Genomic DNA, 20,747 nt, shown 5'->3' with positions numbered 1-20,747 from the left:
GTCTATCAATAGATAACTGACAGATTCAAGTATATTGTTTATTATAACCACAGTTATGCTTAAGACGTCACTACCAGTGACAATTAACAGTTTACAGTTTATATCATTGTCTTCCTGAAGTGGCTGACTTAGGCTCAACACCCAGATTACTCTAATTATATGACTACAGTTCACATATCAGACTTCAACACTGCGACTCACTCTTGGTTTGGTCAACATCGTCCGCAGCTCACACACTGAGGAACCGGAAATCACCCCCCGTCAAGGGTGAACATTGGACATGTGTCCTTACACCTGCTGCCCCAATTTACCTAGCAGTAAGTAGGTACCTGAATATTAGTCGACTGTTATAAGTTGCATCCTGGGGGGAGAAGATTAAGACCCCCCCCCTCCCCAGTGGAAATAGTCTCCGATGACGTACTGAATTTATCGGGTTTCAACCCGATATGATAATTATCCTTGGTGACCAATCCTCCCCCGGGTTAAACAGATAAAAGCTAGTAAATCTTATCGTAACCTGACTGTTCACTGCTGTGAAATATTATGTATTTGCGTGTAAACCTGGAGCCTCGATTTTCCTTCCCAGAGGAGAGAGAGAGATTTTGGGATATGTTAAGTGAATGTATAGGAGCCTTTGAACCAAGTGAGAGTAATTGTGGCAGGGGACCTGAATGCTAAAGTAGGAGAAACTTTTAGAGAGGGTGTGGTAGGTAAGGTGTAAATGATAATGGGAGCCCTTTGATTGAACTTTGTATAGAAAGGGGTTTAGTTATAGGTAATACATATTTTAAGAAAAAGAGGATAAATAAGTATACACGATATGATGTAGGGCAAAATGACAGTAGTTTGTTGGATTAGGAAAGTGGGTGCAGGAGGGAAGAGGAGCGATTGGTGGAATGATGATGTAAAGAGAGTAGTAAGGGAGAAAAAGTTAGCATAACAAAGTAGAAGTGATGCAAGGAGGGAAGAGTATATGGAGAAAAAGAGAGAGGTTAAGAGAGTGGTGAAGCAATGTAAAAAGAGAGCAAATGAGAGAGTGGGTGAGATGTTATCAACAAAGCCTAGAGAACAAATGGATTTGTCAGTTAAAAATAGGAGAGGAGAGTTATTAAATGGAGAGTTAGAGGTATTGGGAAGATGGAGGGAATATTTTGAGGAATTGTTAAATGTTGATGAAGATAGGGAACGTGTATAGGGCAAGGAGGAATAACATCTTGTAGGAGTGAGGAAGAGCCAGTTGTGAGTGTAAGTTCGTGAGGCCAAAATGAAAGGGGGTAAGGCAGCCGGGATTGATGGGATAAAGATAGAAATGTTAAAAGCAGGTGGGGATATAGTTTTGGAGTGGTTGTGCAATTATTTAATAAATGTATGGAAGAGGGTAAGGTACCTAGGGATTGACAGCGAGCATGCATAGTTCCTTTGTATTAGTGCAAAAATTATAGGGGGATAAGTCTGTTGAGTGTACCTGGTAAAGTGTATGGTAGAGTTATAATTGAAAGAATTAAGAGTAAGACGGAGAATAGGATAGCGCATATGACAGGGTGGATAGGGGGGCAATGTGGCAGATGTTGCAAGTGTATGGTGTAGGAGGTAGGTTACTGAAAGCAGTGAAGAGTTTTTACGAGGATAGTGAGGCTCAAGTTAGAGTATGTAGGAAAGAAGGAAATTTTTTCCCAGTAAAGGTAGGCCTTAGACAAGGATGTGTGATGTCACCGTGGTTGTTTAATATATTTATAGATGGGGTTGTAAGAGAAGTAAATGCGAGGGTCTTGGCAAGAGGCGTGGAGTTAAAAGACAAAGAATCACACACAAAGTGGGAGTTGTCACAGCTGCTCTTTGCTGATGACACTGTGCTCTTGGGAGATTCTGAAGAGAAGTTGCAGAGATTGGTGGATGAATTTGGTAGGGTGTGCAAAAGAAGAAAATTAAAGGTGAATACAGGAAAGAGTAAGGTTATGAGGATAACAAAAAGATTAGGTGATGAAAGATTGAATATCAGATTGGAGGGAGAGAGTATGGAGGAGGTGAATGTATTCAGATATTTGGGAGTGGACGTGTCAGCGGATGGGTCTATGAAAGATGAGGTGAATCATAGAATTGATGAGGGAAAAAGAGTGAGTGGTGCACTTAGGAGTCTGTGGAGACAAAGAACTTTGTCCTTGGAGGCAAAGAGGGGAATGTATGAGAGTATAGTTTTACCAACGCTCTTATATGGGTGTGAAGCGTGGGTGATGAATGTTGCAGCGAGGAGAAGGCTGGAGGCAGTGGAGATGTCATGTCTGAGGGCAATGTGTGGTGTGAATATAATGCAGAGAATTCGTAGTTTGGAAGTTAGGAGGAGGTGCGGGATTACCAAAACTGTTGTCCAGAGGGCTGAGGAAGGGTTGTTGAGGTGGTTCGGACATGTAGAGAGAATGGAGCGAAACAGAATGACTTCAAGAGTGTATCAGTCTGTAGTGGAAGGAAGGCGGGGTAGGGGTCGGCCTAGGAAGGGTTGGAGGGAGGGGGTAAAGGAGGTTTTGTGTGCGAGGGGCTTGGACTTCCAGCAGGCATGCGTGAGCGTGTTTGATAGGAGTGAATGGAGACAAATGGTTTTTAATACTTGACGTGCTGTTGGAGTGTGAGCAAAGTAACATTTATGAAGGGATTCAGGGAAACCGGCAGGCCGGACTTGAGTCCTGGAGATGGGAAGTACAGTGCCTGCACTCTGAAGGAGGGGTGTTAATGTTGCAGTTTAAAAACTGTAGTGTAAAGCACCCTTCTGGCAAGACAGTGATGGAGTGAATGATGGTGAAAGTTTTTCTTTTTCGGGCCACCCTGCCTTGGTGGGAATCGGCCGGTGTGATAATAAAAAAAAAAAATAATAAAATATATATATATATATATATATTACCTAACCAAACATATTGTTGTAAAATGCCCTTTTGTAGGATAACGCGCAGAGCTGTATGACGCTTATGGGTTTAACAGTCATCGTTATGATAGTTATGTAGGGCAGAGCCATTTAGTAAGAAGGAAAAACAGGCCAGACTACCGTGGCTGGAACAGTTGAAACCTGATGGCGACGCTTCGGTCCATTTTCGACCATTGTCAACGTTACAACTTCTGGTAAGAATTTTTTTCTGATACTCGTTCCTATCTGTTGTGGCGCACGTGATGGGGCCATACTTGTCTGTTGTGGCGCACGTGATGGGGCCATACTTGTCTGTTGTGGCGCACGTGATGGGGCCATACTTGTCTGTTGTGGCGCACGTGATGGGGCCATACTTGTCTGTTGTGGCGCACGTGATGGGGCCATACTTGTCTGTTGTGGCGCACGTGATGGGGCCATACTTGTCTGTTGTGGCGCACGTGATGGGGCCATACTTGTCTGTTGTGGCGCACGTGATGGGGCCATACTTGTCTGTTGTGGCGCACGTGATGGGGCCATACTTGTCTGTTGTGGCGCACGTGATGGGGCCATACTTGTCTAACGATTTTTTATTATTAAAAATGGAGAAAACATGGCAGTGAAGAAAGGGGGTAAACGTTGCAAAATGAACTTTATTGGAAGCACATTTCGCTCTGAATGAACTTGACTTAAGCTCTACAGAGAAACGTGGCCCCGATGGAAGCTTCTGCAACGTTTTTATGGAGGGAGAGATGTGCTGCGGATAATAGAAAAGTACAAACTGAAAACGTTTCGCTCTCTTTGAATCTTTCTCAAGTCATTAGCCTAATAAAGCTCCCCACAGAGCGAAACCTCGTCCTAAATCTCGTCTCTGCGTACGTCACCTGTATCCAAACCTCTTCATCTTATACAAAATCCGCACGTAGGAGAGAGAGAGAGAAGCTTACGACGTTTCGGCCCGACTTGGACCATTTACGAGGTTGGACCGAAACGTCGTCGTAAGATTTTCTTAGAAATCTACTGGAGGTTATACTCACTACTTTCTCCCAGTGGATCTGAGAGTCTCCAGCCATCACGGACGCTGACAGCCTCTCCCAGGGGCCAAGAGACGTGGGAGGCCGCTTCTCTGATTGCCTGACGGAGGGCAGGAGACGCCATCACCCGCATTGTACCTATCCCTTGCAACATCTCGTCAATGCTCAGATACGCCATCATTCCTGTATCCAACCACCACGAGTACAGCTGTAACACACCACGAAACACTATTATTATTATTATTATTATTATTATTATTATTATTATTATTATTATTATTATTATTATTATTATTATTTATTATTTTTTTTATCACACTGGCCGTCTCCCACCAAGGCAGGGTGACCCGAAAAAGAAAAACTTTCATCATCATTCACTCCATCACTGTCTTGCCAGAAGGGTGCTTTACACTACAGTTTTTAAACAGCAACATTAACACCCCTCCTTCAGAGTGCAGGCACTGTACTTCCCATCTCCAGGACTGAAGTCCGGCCTGCCGGTTTCCCTGAACCCCTTCATAAATGTTACTTTGCTCACACTCCAACAGCACGTCAAGTATTATTATTATTATTATTATTATTATTATTATTATTATTTTCAACGAACCGACCGTATCCCACCGATGCAGGGTGACCTAAAAAGAAAAACAAAAGTTTCTCTCTAAATTTAGTAATGTATACAGGACAAGTGGTTACTAGCCCCTTTCTCATGGCATTTTAGTCGCCTTTTACGACACGCATGGCTTACGGAGGAAGAATTCTTTTCCCACTTCCCCATGGAGAATTATTATTATTATTATTATTATTATTATTATTATTATTATTATTATTATTATAACAGTAGTGTTTGGTACCCACCTGCGTGAACTCGGTGGAGCCGACAATACCGTGGTGCGAGGCGGCCCAAGCGGAAAACACCAACTTTCTCTGTGTACCCTCAGGCAGGAAGGTCTTAGCTAGGGCGTCGCTCAGGGCCAGCAGGGATCCTAGACCTGCCCCAGGGTCGCTCTGCAGGGACCCATAGTGGCACCCTACCATCACCATCCTGCCCACCATAACCATGCTTAGTACATATACATCTTGATTTAACTCAGGTGGTCCGCGGCCCACTCTTTGAGAACCGTTGATCTGGACCATCATTCTATATAATTATATACATTAAATGTTGGCTGTGTATGTTACATGCAGACTGTCATCGTACTGCTCCATCAAGAGGGGTCCCTTGATGCTGGTGAAGGTCTCTTGATGCGAGGAATTGGACCTACCCTCTTCTTGGATGAAAGCTGATTACCTCCCATTCCCGAGGCGTTGTCTTACCCCTACGGACTTGGTGCTTCCCCAAAATTATAATAATGTTGTATATTATTATTCCTATTATTGTACAATAATAAAAATATTGAAGACTGAGACACTTATGCAACATATGGGAATCTTTATTGAAGAAACGTTTCGCCACACAGTGGCTTCATCAGTCCGATACAAAGTAGAAAGGTGTAAGGAGAGGAGAAGTTTGAGGTAATCAGTCCCTGAGCCTGGAGTCGATGTGTTGGCATATTATTAGTATTCCTATTTCAATGTATAATAATAATAATGATAATAATAATGTATGTAGACTTACTTGGAGTCATCAGCAGCAGGTAGTGTTGCGTGGATGTTGGTGATGGTGTCTTGATAAATAATGTTGTTGACGGTGAGTGTGAGGTTGATAACGTCGCTCTCAGGGGTCCACGACCCCCCCAGGCGATACCCCAGCTGCTGGCCCTTACCACGCCACTCCTGTGGCACCTCAGGGCCGCCCAACAGTGCCAGCATCCGCTGCGCGTCCCTCCAGCTGATAGTGTGGACAGGGATCCTTGGCAGTGGCTGAGATGATCGCCCACTTCTGTGGAGTAGTAATCAGTTGAGAGGATGTAGGAGGATCTAGGAAGAGCGAGGAGGAACTAAGAGGAACTAGGAGGATATGTGAGAGACTAGGAGAAACTGAGAAGATCTAGAAGAATCTAGGAGGAACTAAGAGAATCTTGGAGGATCTGAGGAACTAGGAGTCAGTGCACATCTCGGTGACACACCTGTAATCTGTACAACTTAAACCTAATAGTATCTTATTTTTAGATTTTGTTCTGTTCTGCGGGATGTTTTTTGAGCGGCATGAGTCAACCTGCGAGTGTAAACACATCTCAGACTTGACTGGTTTATCCTTAATGAAATTTTATACAGTTTACTCAGAAAAAAGGTATCGTTTAAGTTTCATAATTATACAGGAGGCTGAAGTACAGTAGAACTTGATTAAGTTCAGTCTGTGTAATGAACTAAACACTAGACGTACTGAAGAATAACATGTTGATGATCAGGCTTTTATTGGGGCAATGTCTCGCCCGACACAGACTGAAACGTTGTCCCGGTTAAGCTTGTTCTGTAAGGTTAGGTTAGGTTAGGTGTGTCTTCAAGATTGTCGGCAGCACGTCATTTGCATCCACCATGTCATACCATCAGGAGTTTTCCACCACCTTGGATGTTGATGATCCAGGGAAGTGTTTATAGCATGTTCCATATGTCTGGAACCAGAGGCTAAAATAAGTAATATTTTTTTCCATTTATGTAGTTGCTCATGATGTATGAGTTAGAACATATCCAGTTAACTCCATTGGTAGAAAATCGAAGTCAGGGAGAGAGACAGACGGACACACTGAACACGTCCTATGAATTTGGCCTCTATTAATTACCGATTTCTTGTCATTTTCCCCTATGGTTCCAGAATTATGGTTCACCCTGTATTGTCTCACATCTCCAAGGTGCCTCGTGACAGAGCTAATGCTAACTTGTGAAGCCGTAATGATGCGATTAGAAACAATTCACAGAAAGGATTGTTCAAACTTAAGACACGTCAGTCCTAAAACTAGCAGGCCATTGTTTTGGGATGAAGACAAAGGTTCCTTCGTAGAAATTATCAAGAGAGGACCTTGCAAAGGGTGTTCACCCGTAGAGACGATCGTGGGAGGAATTACTTAGATTCCTCCCACAGGAGTATTAAAGGGTGCTCACCTGTAAATATACTCGAGGGAGGGTAGGAAGGGCGTGGCAGGGTCACCAGGGAAGGTACTGAGGGTATCCCAGATGATACCATCGTCTGGTAGGCCCGTACCATTAGGGTATGGTGCCCTGTTGCCCTGACCGTCCCGCATATCTGCAGGATCTGGGTACAGAATGACTCCCCCGGCTCCAGCCTGTTCCGCGTTGTGTATCTGAGAAGAGGAAAAGGAAGCGTAGCTAGCTTTTGTTCCTATGTAAGTATCATATAGAATAGTGTAGCAAAACACATCTGGTGTTCCCACTATGTAACTATCATACAGAATAGTGTAGCAATACACTGCGGTGTTCCTATGTAACTATCATACAGAATAGTGTAGCAATACACTGCGGTGTTCCTATGTAACTATCATACAGAATAGTGTAGCAATACACTGCGGTGTTCCTACTATGTAACTATCATACAGAATAGTGTAGCAATACACTGCGGTGTTCCTACTATGTAAGTATCATATAGAATAGTGTAGCAAAACACATCTGGTGTTCCCACTATGTAACTATCATACAGAATAGTGTAGCAATACACTACGGTGTTCCCACTGTAACTATATTGTAGAAGTGTAACAGCACACTGCTGGTGTATTGAATTTTGCTAAAAAAAATTGTTCTGGATGCAAGTTCTTTGTGTCAACGTTTCGTTGTATGTACAGCTTCATCTTGACCTAACAAAGCTCTACACGGAGTGAAACGTGTCTCAGTGGAAAGCCTTAACTAAATCAAGTGGTAGACAGGGAACACCAGCACTTGTTTCTAACAGTAAGAAAGATGATTGGCAGTGATGGGCACTGACCTTGGCACCGTTGTGGATTTTGCCGTGCCTGACGAGGAAGATGGCATCCTCCAGAGTGACCTTTTGTGCTTGGAGAGTGACGAGGTCGTTCCTGCGTCCGTAGTGAGCATACACTAACCCTCCAGTCACCCTCCCAGCCGGGCTGCACAAATATTATTATTGTTATTAGAAGTAGTAGTACAACAGCTACTACTACTACTACCACCACCACCACCCCAGTTACTACTACTGACCCTAGTACTACTACTGCTGCTGCTGCTACCACCACTACTATAGCTATTGCTACTACTGCTACAATTTTTTCCACCACCACTACTATTACTGCTGCTATTATTACTGCAACTGCTGCTACCACCACCACCACCACCACCACTACTACGAAGACTCCTGCTACAACTGCTGCTGCTGCTGCTATTATTATTATTTCTTATATTATTAGAGGTATAACTGTGTGTAGGAAACTCGCTTACAATAATAAACCTCTAAGGTAGACCCATGAATAAATACTTGCATTATATACATGTATACAGTGTGTAATGTGTATAGGTTTTCCAACCCGTATAAAAAATGGGAAGGCACTTCACAGAGACGTGTCTTAGGATTGATGTTGAAGGTTGTAGACGTGTTCACCTCCCTGGACTACTGATGTCAAGGTTGAAGTCCTATCCTGAAGGCTCCGTCAAAAGTATGTCTGAAATGTTGCACAGCTGTGGGTGACAAGACTCACCTGTAGGCGCTGAAGGGGATAGGATCGAGTTCTTGAGGGAGGGAGTTAATGATCTCCTGACGACCATCACTGTATGTCACTTGGACGGTGTTGGGTCGGTCCCTGCAAGCCACACCAGCACATGCAACAAACACAGCCACGTTAATGTTGCAGTGCAACAGACGCTGCAAAGTAACGTGGTATTTTATAGTATATGTATAGAATTCTTTCTGTCTCGGTGTATACGCCGAGAGATGTCTGTCTTTTGATGTATACACACTTAGAGGTATGTATCTCTGTGTGTATACACTAAGAGAGTACCCCCTGTTATAATAAAGTAAACTTCAGTGCATTGGTTAAACGAGGCCTTCAATGATCCTCATCCTTAATGACCCCTTATCCCTAATGACCCTTGCCTTTAATGACCCCTTACCCTTAATGGGCCTTACTACAGGCTGACTGGACGCGGGGTTCCCTTATGACACGTACTCAGTGTACAAGAATTATTACATAGACTTAAAGAAGTTGGACACGGGGTACCGTGTGAAACTTACACATCAGGCTTGGAGAGCTGGACACGGAAGGTGGTGTTGGTGGTGTGGAGACCCTGGGCTTGCCATACACTCTCCACGTATGATGCCAGCAGCTTCTTCGGCATCTGCGATAGTTTCCTGAGGAAGAGTTGAGCTTAGGAACCCTATGACGACGTTTCGCTCCTTCCTGGACTCTTGCCCACTCACAGTTCTTCCGTATGTTACTGACTCATATAGCTTACTCACCTATACTCTGTTCGTCGGTACCTCACTATGAGTAACAGTTGGGTATCTTTATTGTTCAAACGTTTCACCTGTACAGTAGGCTTCTTCAGTCGAATATAGAGGTGACAGCAGAAGCAGTGGAGAGGTAAGGGTGATTTGATCAGTCATCAACCTTCAAGTTGCTTTGAGGTGGGCAGTCCCTCGGCCAGGAGAAGAGTTTCGCCACACAGTAGGCGAAACGTATCGATACTAAAGATACCCTAGTGTTACGCATGTGTTTTACTCGTCTACTTGTCGGTATTGCTTGTCATTAATATTACTCTTGTAATCGTAGTGACACGATTGCAAACAAACCATACCATGGGCGGGGTTAGAACCCGCGGTCTGGAGTTTTATGACTCTGATCGTGGATTCTAACCCCGCCCGTGGTATGGTTTCAATTAATGTATGTCCTCAACCACTTGTTTCTCCCTGTTTCTTTCCCCTATAATCTATTCCTAAAATTCCAAGCGTTGCTTGACCCCAACGGATTTACCGCTTCCTCGTGTAAATAATAATAGTATCTTTATTATTATTGTTGGTATTATTATTGCTATTATTATGAGTAATGATAATAATACTAGGTAGAAGTAAGTTACCTTGCATAGTCTTGGATGATGTTAGACTGAAGGTTGGGTATAAGGCGTGAGGAGGCGCGGATGTGGTTGGATGAAGGCGCAGGGATGACGTGGTCGATGGCGTGGTGGATGATGTTCCTGGAGTAGCCCCACGCCAGGCCTACACACACGCCCACGCCCACACACACCAGGCACACCAGCAACAGTAACACCTGCAGAGAAGTGGGAGAGACACACCTGTTAGGGTGTGACTTAATCTGCTGCTGCAGCAGCTGCTGCTCCAGCAGCTCCTGTTACTGCAACAGCTGCTGCTGCTCCAGCAGCTCCTGTTACTGCAACAGCTGCTGCTGCTCCAGCAGCTTCTGTTACTGCAACAGCAGCTGCTGCTCCAGCAGCTCCTGTTACTAATAAATCATTACAAAGGTTCAGAACATCAGTATCCATTACTGAATCTGAACGAAGCCTCAAGTAGAATCTCTCATTACTCTGATATTTGACTAATTTCAGAGCAGTTTAATAATAATAATAATAATAATAATAATAATAATAATAATATTATTATTATTATTATTATTATTATTATTATTATTTTTGCAAAATTTCGTCCAACTAATTTCACAAGTCATGATAACTGAGGCAGCATCGTCTCTAATCTATATCCCTACGGGTTTATCGCTCCCCATGATAATACTATAATATATAACCTCTCATGGGAGGTTCCTTGATGCCAGTGAGAGGCTCTTGACCTAAGGAACTGAACCTGTCCTCCTCATGAATCGAACCTATTTACCTTCCATTACTATCAGGCGCTTTTTGCCCCCCTGCGAGTTTAGCGCTGCCCCCGTGAAGTCAGTCATATATTCTACGACATTCCTGATAGATGCTGTGTATGAAACACAAAGTGACTATTGTTATTGTACTTTAGTACTGTGATATTGTACTCCAGTACTGTGATATTGTACTTCAGTACTGTGATATTGTACTCCAGTACTGTGATATTGTACTTCAGTACTGTGATATTGTACTTTAGTACTGTGATATTAACCTAAAAGGTCTCTTTCTGTCACGTTTATTTTATGAACTGTCGCAGCTATGGTACTGTCAGTCTCTCTATTCTTTCTATCATGTAAGTTTTATGGGATTTCATTTTTTCCCCTTACGTGTCTACATTGTACTCTGCCATAATGAAGGTCCTAAGTGATTCTTTGAGATTCTTCCTCCTTACTAAATGGTAGACAAGCCCAGGGTCCTTTTAGCCATCTTGGGTGATTTATGGACTCAGTACATGCTTGTCGTAATTAAGCAGTCAGTGGCTTGCCCTGCCTTTTTGACAAGAGAGAACGATTTCTTCTGTTGATATTATTGATTGATGGCTTGTGTCTCCTCCTTCAGGAACAATTTTGACGTCCATTGTTTGGGATATTTATAAGAATATATGAGAAGTTATGCAGAAAAGAGTGATGGACGTACCAACTTTATTTCGTGTGGTCAGAGTGGCTCGTTTATTGTGAAACTTCAATTCGTTTCAGGAACGGTAGCTAAAAAATAGTATTACCAGGGGTTACAATGGTTCTTTTTGTAACTCCATTAGATATACATCTTTAACATTCAAGAAACATTTCATATACTGTAGTCTCATACGATATTATAAGTACCTCAACGGAAATAATTCACTTTGACTTTCTTGGACTGCCCAAAGTAATTGATACATATATTACTTTGCAATATAACCGCAGACAGGCGATCTTAATGCAAGACAAAGTACGGGGGGAGGAAATTTTTACCTCGAGTATTTTCACACGTCTCCGTGCGTCATCAGGAGCTATGCAATGCTACAAGAATAGCAACAGAAGGAATGAGAGGATGTTTTCTCGGAGTGAAGTGGAGTGGTGTGAGAGAAGTTTGCTAACTGGTGCAAACACGCTAACTCATTCTGAGGAAACTTCCCTTCATTCCTTCTCTTGCTAATCTTGCAGTATTGAATAGCTCCTGATGACGCACGGAGACGTGTCAGTATACTTGAGCCGACGATTTCCACCCCTTTCCCCGTGGCTTGTCTTGCATATATTACTATATGATAACTGTACCTATATGTAACTGTACCTTAATAAACTTAGCTAATCGACCACCCAGTGTTATAATATGTGGCTACAATCTCGAAATGTCCACAGATCTTATCACTACCACTGCAAGCATGCAAGCATTGGAAATTTCCAATATTATAGTTTTTATCGTATTCACGTAGCGGGTTAAAAATGTGGATACAGTGCCAATAACTCAGATATGTTATCATTAACAATGAGGTGATTTGTTTTTTCCTTAAGTGATTGCTGTTCTTGTCTGTGAATAGCAAGTTCTTCAGACGCTCAGTGTGTCTGGGGGGGGGCTCTGTCTAGACACTAGTGTGTGGTCCTGTCTGTCTAGACACTTGTGTGTGGTCCTGTCTGTCTAGACACTAGTGTGTGGTCCTGTCTGTCTAGACACTAGTGTGTGGTCCTGTCTGTCTAGACACTAGTGTGTGGTCCTGTCTGTCTAGACACTAGTGTGTGGTCCTGTCTGTCTAGACACTAGTGTGTGGTCCTGTCTGTCTAGACACTAGTGTGTGGTCCTGTCTGTCTAGACACTAGTGTGGCCCTGTCTGTCTAGACACTAGTGTGTGGTCGTGTCTGTCTAGACACTAGTGTGTGGTCCTGTCTGTCTAGACAATAGTGTGTGGTCCTGTCTGTCTAGACACTAGTGTGCGGTCCTGTCTGTCTAGACACTAGTGTGTGGTCCTGTCTGTCTAGACACTAGTGTGTGGTCCTGTCTGTCTAGACACTAGTATGTGCTCCTGTCTGTCTAGACACTAGTGTGTGGTCCTGTCTGTCTAGACACTAGTATGTGGTCCTGTCTGTCTAGACACTAGTGTGTGGCCCTGTCTGTCTAGACACTAGTGTGGTCCTGTCTGTCTAGACACTAGTGTGGCCCTGTCTGTCTAGACACTAGTGTGTGGTCCTGTCTGTCTAGGCACTAGTGTGGTCCTGTCTGTCTAGACACTAGTGTGTGGCCCTGTCTGTCTAGACACTAGTGTGGTCCTGTCTGTCTAGACACTAGTGTGGCCCTGTCTGTCTAGACACTAGTGTGTGGTCCTGTCTGTCTAGACACTAGTGTGGCCCTGTCTGTCTAGACACTAGTGTGTGGTCCTGTCTGTCTAGACACTAGTGTGTGGTCCTGTCTGTCTAGACACTAGTGTGTGGTCCTGTCTGTCTAGACACTAGTGTGTGGTCCTGTCTATCTAGACACTAGTGTGTGGTCCTGTCTGTCTAGACACTAGTGTGTGGTCCTGTCTGTCTAGACACTAGTGTGTGGTCCTGTCTGTCTAGACACTAGTGTGTGGTCCTGTCTGTCTAGACACTAGTGTGTGGTCCTGTCTGTCTAGACACTAGTGTGTGGTCCTGTCTGTCTAGACACTAGTGTGTGGTCCTGTCTGTCTAGACACTAGTGTGTGGTCCTGTCTGTCTAGACACTAGTGTGTGGTCCTGTCTGTCTAGACACTAGTGTGTGGTCCTGTCTGTCTAGACACTAGTGTGTGGTCCTGTCTGTCTAGACACTAGTGTGTGGTCCTGTCTGTCTAGACACTAGTGTGTGGTCCTGTCTGTCTAGACACTAGTGTGTGGTCCTGTCTGTCTAGACACTAGTGTGTGGTCCTGTCTGTCTAGACACTAGTGTGTGGTCCTGTCTGTCTAGACACTAGTGTGGCCCTGTCTGTCTAGACACTAGTGTGTGGTCCTGTCTGTCTAGACACTAGTGTGTGGTCCTGTCTGTCTAGACACTAGTGTGTGGTCCTGTCTGTCTAGACACTAGTGTGTGGTCCTGTCTGTCTAGACACTAGTGTGTGGTCCTGTCTGTCTAGACACTAGTGTGTGGTCCTGTCTGTCTAGACAATAGAGTTTGGTCCTGTCTGTCTAGACACTAGTAGTGTGTGGTCCTGTCTGTCTAGACACTAGTGTGTGGTCCTGTCTGTCTAGACACTAGTGTGTGGTCCTGTCTGTCTAGACACTAGTGTGTGGTCCTGTCTGTCTAGACACTAGTGTGTGGTCCTGTCTGTCTAGACACTAGTGTGGCCCTGTCTGTCTAGACACTAGTGTGTGGTCCTGTCTGTCTAGGCACTAGTGTGGTCCTGTCTGTCTAGACACTAGTGTGTGGCCCTGTCTGTCTAGACACTAGTGTGGTCCTGTCTGTCTAGACACTAGTGTGGCCCTGTCTGTCTAGACACTAGTGTGTGGTCCTGTCTGTCTAGACACTAGTGTGGCCCTGTCTGTCTAGACACTAGTGTGTGGTCCTGTCTGTCTAGACACTAGTGTGTGGTCCTGTCTGTCTAGACACTTGTGTGTGGCCCTGTCTGTCTAGACACTAGTGTGTGGCCCTGTCTGTCTAGACACTAGTGTGTGGTCCTGTCTGTCTAGACACTAGTGTGTGGTCCTGTCTGTCTAGACACTAGTGTGTGGTCCTGTCTGTCTAGACACTAGTGTGTGGTCCTGTCTGTCTAGACACTAGTGTGTGGTCCTGTCTGTCTAGACACTAGTGTGTGGTCCTGTCTGTCTAGACACTAGTGTGGCCCTGTCTGTCTAGACACTAGTGTGTGGTCCTGTCTGTCTAGACACTAGTGTGTGGTCCTGTCTGTCTAGACACTAGTGTGTGGTCCTGTCTGTCTAGACACTAGTGTGTGGTCCTGTCTGTCTAGACACTAGTGTGTGGTCCTGTCTGTCTAGACACTAGTGTGTGGTCCTGTCTGTCTAGACACTAGTGTGTGGTCCTGTCTGTCTAGACACTAGTATGTGCTCCTGTCTGTCTAGACACTAGTGTGTGGTCCTGTCTGTCTAGACACTAGTATGTGGTCCTGTCTGTCTAGACACTAGTGTGTGGCCCTGTCTGTCTAGACACTAGTGTGGTCCTGTCTGTCTAGACACTAGTGTGGCCCTGTCTGTCTAGACACTAGTGTGTGGTCCTGTCTGTCTAGGCACTAGTGTGGTCCTGTCTGTCTAGACACTAGTGTGTGGCCCTGTCTGTCTAGACACTAGTGTGGTCCTGTCTGTCTAGACACTAGTGTGGCCCTGTCTGTCTAGACACTAGAGTGTGGTCCTGTCTGTCTAGACACTAGTGTGTGGTCCTGTCTGTCTAGACACTAGTGTGTGGCCCTGTCTGTCTAGACACTAGTGTGTGGTCCTGTCTGTCTAGACACTAGTGTGGCCCTGTCTGTCTAGACACTAGTGTGTGGTCCTGTCTGTCTAGACACTAGTGTGTGGTCCTGTCTGTCTAGACACTTGTGTGTGGCCCTGTCTGTCTAGACACTAGTGTGTGGCCCTGTCTGTCTGGACACTAGTGTGTGGTCCTGTCTGTCTAGACACTAGTGTGTGGTCCTGTCTGTCTAGACACTAGTGTGTGGCCCTGTCTCTTTCGACACAAATAGGAAAGATGGATGGTTATTAAGGTTGCTTATATACATAACCACATACTGTGATATATCAACTGTTTACTGTGATCTTACTGCAAATATATAAATAGGAGAATCTCAGACGAATATAAAACATAAGTAGCAAAGCCGTAATAAACTTCTTCATTTCTCATCTAAATATTTCAGTCTCTCAGATTTCATTTCCGAAACGTTTCTGTGATATATGAAGCTGCTTACCACGGTTTTAATAATTGTGTTCTTAATTCGTCTGAGAATTTCGTCAAGAAAACCCATTGGTGAAGGTACTCGTCAGACGGTATTTAAGAGTTCTGAACGTACCAGGATGCAGACTAGCCTGGCTTGTCCCGCCGGGGAGAGAGGCTTAGATGGTCTGCTTCTGGAGGAGGTGATGATGGTGACAGCTCCTGCCCCGCGGTGACCACCTCCAGCCTCCGGGATGTCTTCATCTTCGTCTTCGTCGGGGTTAGAGCGCCAACGGGTGTAACTCTCCCCAGACATCCTCCTGCAACACCCACACTTGGTCAACACAACACGGCACCCATAGGTGAGTGGGAGATCATCTTGGAATCTTGATTATTTAGTGTTTACAATGAACTCACAACTCTGTATACACCGAGAAGTGTATATTTTTCGATGTATATGCGCTCAAAGTTTACTTATCTGCCTATTTCATGTATTAAAGTACTCTTGACTGGTGGTGAGCAGGTGACATGCAGCCTTAATGACCCTCGTGTAGTAGTTAGGCGATAAATCTCATTAACCAACTAACTAGCACACATTTTAGAGAGGAAACTTTAAAAGCGATTTCGGGCCATCCTGGACCATTATTGTATCAGTTGTGACTTGACAACGGTCCACCAAGGACCAAAACGTCGTCTAAAGCGCTCTCAACGTTTGGGTCATTCGTGAATTGTTTCAAGCACGTTATTGTGACTTTTATTCTTCGTGTTACTGAAATAAATTTTGCGAAATCAGAAATCTTACAGTGACTGCTTGATGGGAGTTTCAGTCCTGTCGACTACACGAGGGTCATTAAAGACTGCATGTCATCTAGACACAATATTGATAAATTAGACACATGTGCACCACTTTGGTATCTATTATGGAAAAACAGATGGGGCGTGCAACTTTGACCATCCCAGAAAATGCCGTGCCCATATGACAACAGGAAAAATGCAACCTCCCTTCCTGTAAGATTTTCCTCCCCGAAATATGTCACTCTTCAGTTCAAGAAAGACAATGCTATAACTTACATTGTCAGGCACACCACATAAAGAGGAAAGAACATCCAGACCATGGGAAAATCTATGCAGCCACAGCCACTCCAGAGAGAGTTTTTTTTAGCGCCAGGAAGGAAAAAAAATGCTGGCAGGAAATGACAGAAATCCACACCATTTCTGGAGTGGAATCACAGTCGATGGCCTCCACTCCAAAACAACAGATATTAGTGCCAGGAAAAAAAGATTCCTTCCCCCATGCCACCAATACCACCAATCCGACGACATTCAGCTTTGCAAATATACAGGGTCTGAAGCCGGCACGAACAACAAAATGCCTTTTATCCATGGACTGCTAGCAGTGTCAAACGCAATGTTCGCGGTTTTCACAGAGACCCACGTAAAGGATCACTTGGACAATGAAATATGGATCCCGGGTTACAACCTGTTCAGATGCGACACAGTCAACGGGCAAAAGGGGGAGGGGGACTTGGCCTGTATATGAGTCATTTATATGCTCAGAACTACTAAATTAGTATTTGTAGTTATAACAGCAGAGTTCTGCTGGTGGTCTGGTGACTTCAGTGTTTGTGGTTATAACAGCAGACCTCTGCTGGTGGTCTGGTGACTTCAGTGTTTGTGGTTATAACAGCAGACCTCTGCTGGTGGTCTGGTGACTTCAGTGGTTGTGGTTATAACAGCAGACCTCTGCTGGTGGTCTGGTGACTTCAGTGTTTGTGGTTATAACAGCAGACCTCTGCTGGTGGTCTGGTGACTTCAGTGGTTGTGGTTATAACAGCAGACCTCTGCTGGTGGTCTGGTGACCTCAGTGGTTGTGGTTATAACAGCAGACCTCTGCTGGTGGTCTGGTGACTTCAGTGTTTGTGGTTATAACAGCAGACCTCTGCTGGTGGTCTGGTGACCTCAGTGGTTGTGGTTATAACAGCAGACCTCTGCTGGTGGTCTGGTGACCTCAGTGTTTGTGGTCATAACAGCAGACCTCTGCTGGTGGTCTGGTGACCTCAGTGTTTGTGGTTATAACAGCAGACCTCTGCTGGTGGTCTGGTGACCTCAGTGTTTGTGGTTATAACAGCAGACCTCTGCTGGTGGTCTGGTGACCTCAGTGTTTGTGGTTATAACAGCAGATCTCTGCTGGTGGTCTGGTGACCTCAGTGTTTGTGGTTATAACAGCAGACCTCTGCTGGTGGTCTGGTGACCTCAGTGTTTGTGGTTATAACAGCAGACCTCTGCTGGTGGTCTGGTGACCTCAGTGTTTGTGGTTATAACAGCAGATCTCTGCTGGTGGTCTGGTGACCTCAGTGTTTGTGGTTATAACAGCAGACCTCTGCTGGTGGTCTGGTGACCTCAGTGTTTGTGGTTATAACAGCAGACCTCTGCTGGTGGTCTGGTGACCTCAGTGTTTGTGGTTATAACAGCAGACCTCTGCTGATTTTCTGGTGACCTCAGTGTTTGTGGTTATAACAGCAGACCTCTGCTGGTGGTCTGGTGACCTCAGTGTTTGTGGTTATAACAGCAGACCTCTGCTGGTGGTCTGGTGACCTCAGTGTTTGTGGTTATAACAGCAGACCTCTGCTGGTGGTCTGGTGACCTCAGTGTTTGTGGTTATAACAGCAGACCTCTGCTGGTGGTCTGGTGACCTCAGTGTAAGGTCATATTGGTTTGCTCTTGCATCCCATTCCAACATTCTACCACTGTGTATATTTTTGTTATACTATCTCTTATTATCTCTTTCGCGAGAGAGATACATGATAATATACAGCTGGAAAATCCTAAAGGAATTAGTATCAAACTTGCACACGAAAATCACTCACTATGAAAGCAAAAGACTTGGCAGGAGATGCGACATCTTCCCAGTGAAAAGCAGGGGCGCCACGAGTACACTGAGAGACAACACAGTAAGTGTCAGGGACCCAAGACTGTTCAGTTGCCTCCCAGCATACACAAGAGTGATTACCAATAGACCCCTAAAGTCAGTACCTGACCAACCGGGCTGTGGTTCGTACGTCAGTTTGCGTGCGGCCAGCAGTAACAGCCTGGCTGAACAGACCCTGATCCACCACGAGGCCTGGTATCAGAGCGAGCCGCGGGGGCGTTGACCCCCGAAACACTCTCCAGGTAAACTCCAGGTAGGTCTCTCATGGCTGTTCTAAACGTATCCTTACACTTCTTTAAGGTTACTGGTTAAATGTCGTGTACTTGTCTTCCTTGTAAGTATCTCAGAGAAATCAGACCAGGGAACGGGTGGGGTGTGAACCCATGGCAGGCGAGTGTTAAAACGCACAGGCCGGCTGGCTCTAAAAAATGATTACTCTCATGACATTAGATGAGATGACAGGGAGAGATATGATTGTGACGTACGAGATATTCAGTCGATTTGACAGGGAAGGTAGGGAGAGACTGAAGCACGAGGCAAGGGTACAAGTGTTGTAGAAAATGGTATAAAATATCGACAGGTTGAAGATTAAGACACATGTGCAACAGTTAGGTATCTTTATTGATGAAATGTTTCGCCTACACAGTAGTCGTCTTCAGTCAAATACAAAGAGAGCAATAGTAATGAATTAAAGATTATGTAATCAGTCCATCAACCTTGGAGATATAAGTATTTGAGGTGGTCAGTCCCTCAGCCTGGAGAACACAGCTCCATGGAGCTCAACTTCTTCTCCAGGCTGAGGGACTGACCACCTCAAATACTTTTTTCTCCAAGGTTCATGGACTGATTACATCATCTTTATTTCACTACTACTGCTCTCTTTGTATTTGACTGAAGAAGTTTACTGTGTAGGCGAAACGTTTCACCAGTAAAGCTACCCAACTGTTGCATGTGTGTCGTAATCTTCAAGGGGACAAGTGTCACTGATCGGAGTTAAAACCACATTTCACCCACAGGAATGTTAAGAAATGCTTCTTCAGTCTTAGGTTGGTAAGAAAATAAATTGGAAGAAGTGCAGAGGTTTGCAGCAAGACTAGTCCCGGAGCTAGAGGGTACGTCCTATGAAGAGAGGCTAAGGGAATTAAACCTGATGACATTGGAAGAAAGAAGGGATATGATAACGACAGAGGCTCAGATGAGTCATAGGGATGTTGGGAAGTATTTCTTCAGCCTTAGAGTTATCACGAAGTAGAATAATCTGGAGAGTGAAGTGGTAGAGGCAGGATCCATACATAGCTTTAAGAAGAGGTACGAAAAGGCTCTTGAAGCCAGGAGAGAGTGGACATAGTAGTAATCAGCAGAGAGGCGGGGTCAGGAGCTATGAATCGACCCCTGCAACCACATATACGTGAGTACACGTAGATATACATATAGGATAAATATGCATACTATATGCAGTATAGGTAGGTATTGTAACCACACATGACAACACAAGCCTCTCTCTGGGGACCTAGTAAGACCAGTTTACTTTCGTGTTGCTTCTCCCAGGCACCTGGAACAACGCCAAGTCCACACATGCTCTCTCTAAGCCTTACATTCTGCTTTATCTATACCCTTTCCTCTTGCATATTATTACAGAAGTTAGTTGGAGGTATGCCCTCACCTGTCCTCGGATCACCTGACGGTGACAGTAGGGAAGCTCACCTGGGGCGGCAGGTAGGTGTGCAGGAGGTAGGCAGCATCAACCTTCACAGGCACCTCGCATGGCGGGGTCCTGGAATCCTCCTAGGTCGTCTTCTGATGCTCACTCTGCTGCTACCACTCACGGTGCACTGGGAACCACATAGAACACAAACCACACACACGACAAACCACACTCGTCACACACTCCTCAGCACCATCAACAGATGTGAGCTACACCACGTTTGTCAGTGCGTAAGCATTTCGCTGCTCACATGTCCAGTCACCTCAATGAGCCTGTTGATCGAAATGCTTTGGTTTTGTACCTGTGTAAATGTAATGACAAGAAAAACCTTTAAAAACACTATGCAAGTTGATTCAGCTGAAATTGTTGTAACATGACGGCAACATTTCTCCCTTATAATATGACAGAAACAGTTTTGAAACGATAATACGCAGTCCAGTGAACAAGAAAACGAATTGATACGAAAGCGTCTTATGTGTTGAAGGAAGATCCACCACTCTCGGCAACTTCTTGAACGTTACCTGAGTAAAAACATCTTGAGATGTCTATACACGCACCTCCCGAGGAGCTTCATATGACAGCACAGCCCATCAT

General features: G+C 44.8%; 1 protein-coding gene across 1 annotated transcript in view; it reads right to left on the bottom strand.

The window, feature by feature from the left end:
- Positions 1-20,398, bottom strand: part of LOC128696994 (aminopeptidase NAALADL1) — a 44,520-nt gene extending 24,122 nt beyond the window's left edge. The window contains exons 1-10 of the mRNA XM_053788477.2: positions 20,153-20,398; positions 15,656-15,839; positions 9,904-10,094; positions 9,062-9,178; positions 8,529-8,630; positions 7,802-7,943; positions 6,967-7,166; positions 5,543-5,806; positions 4,783-4,969; positions 3,928-4,132 (exon numbers count right to left, since the gene is read on the bottom strand). Of these exons, the coding sequence (XP_053644452.2) occupies positions 3,928-4,132; positions 4,783-4,969; positions 5,543-5,806; positions 6,967-7,166; positions 7,802-7,943; positions 8,529-8,630; positions 9,062-9,178; positions 9,904-10,094; positions 15,656-15,839; positions 20,153-20,190 (1,630 nt within the window). The 5' untranslated portion in view covers positions 20,191-20,398. The remainder of the gene's footprint in view (positions 1-3,927; positions 4,133-4,782; positions 4,970-5,542; positions 5,807-6,966; positions 7,167-7,801; positions 7,944-8,528; positions 8,631-9,061; positions 9,179-9,903; positions 10,095-15,655; positions 15,840-20,152) is intronic.
- Positions 20,399-20,747: the final 349 nt, after the last annotated feature.

This window comes from Cherax quadricarinatus, chromosome 49 (assembly GCF_038502225.1).
Source record: "Cherax quadricarinatus isolate ZL_2023a chromosome 49, ASM3850222v1, whole genome shotgun sequence".
NCBI classification, from domain to species: Eukaryota; Metazoa; Arthropoda; class Malacostraca; order Decapoda; family Parastacidae; genus Cherax; species Cherax quadricarinatus.
The sequence above is the reverse complement of the archived record's forward strand: the minus strand, read 5'-3'. Positions and strand labels throughout refer to the sequence as shown.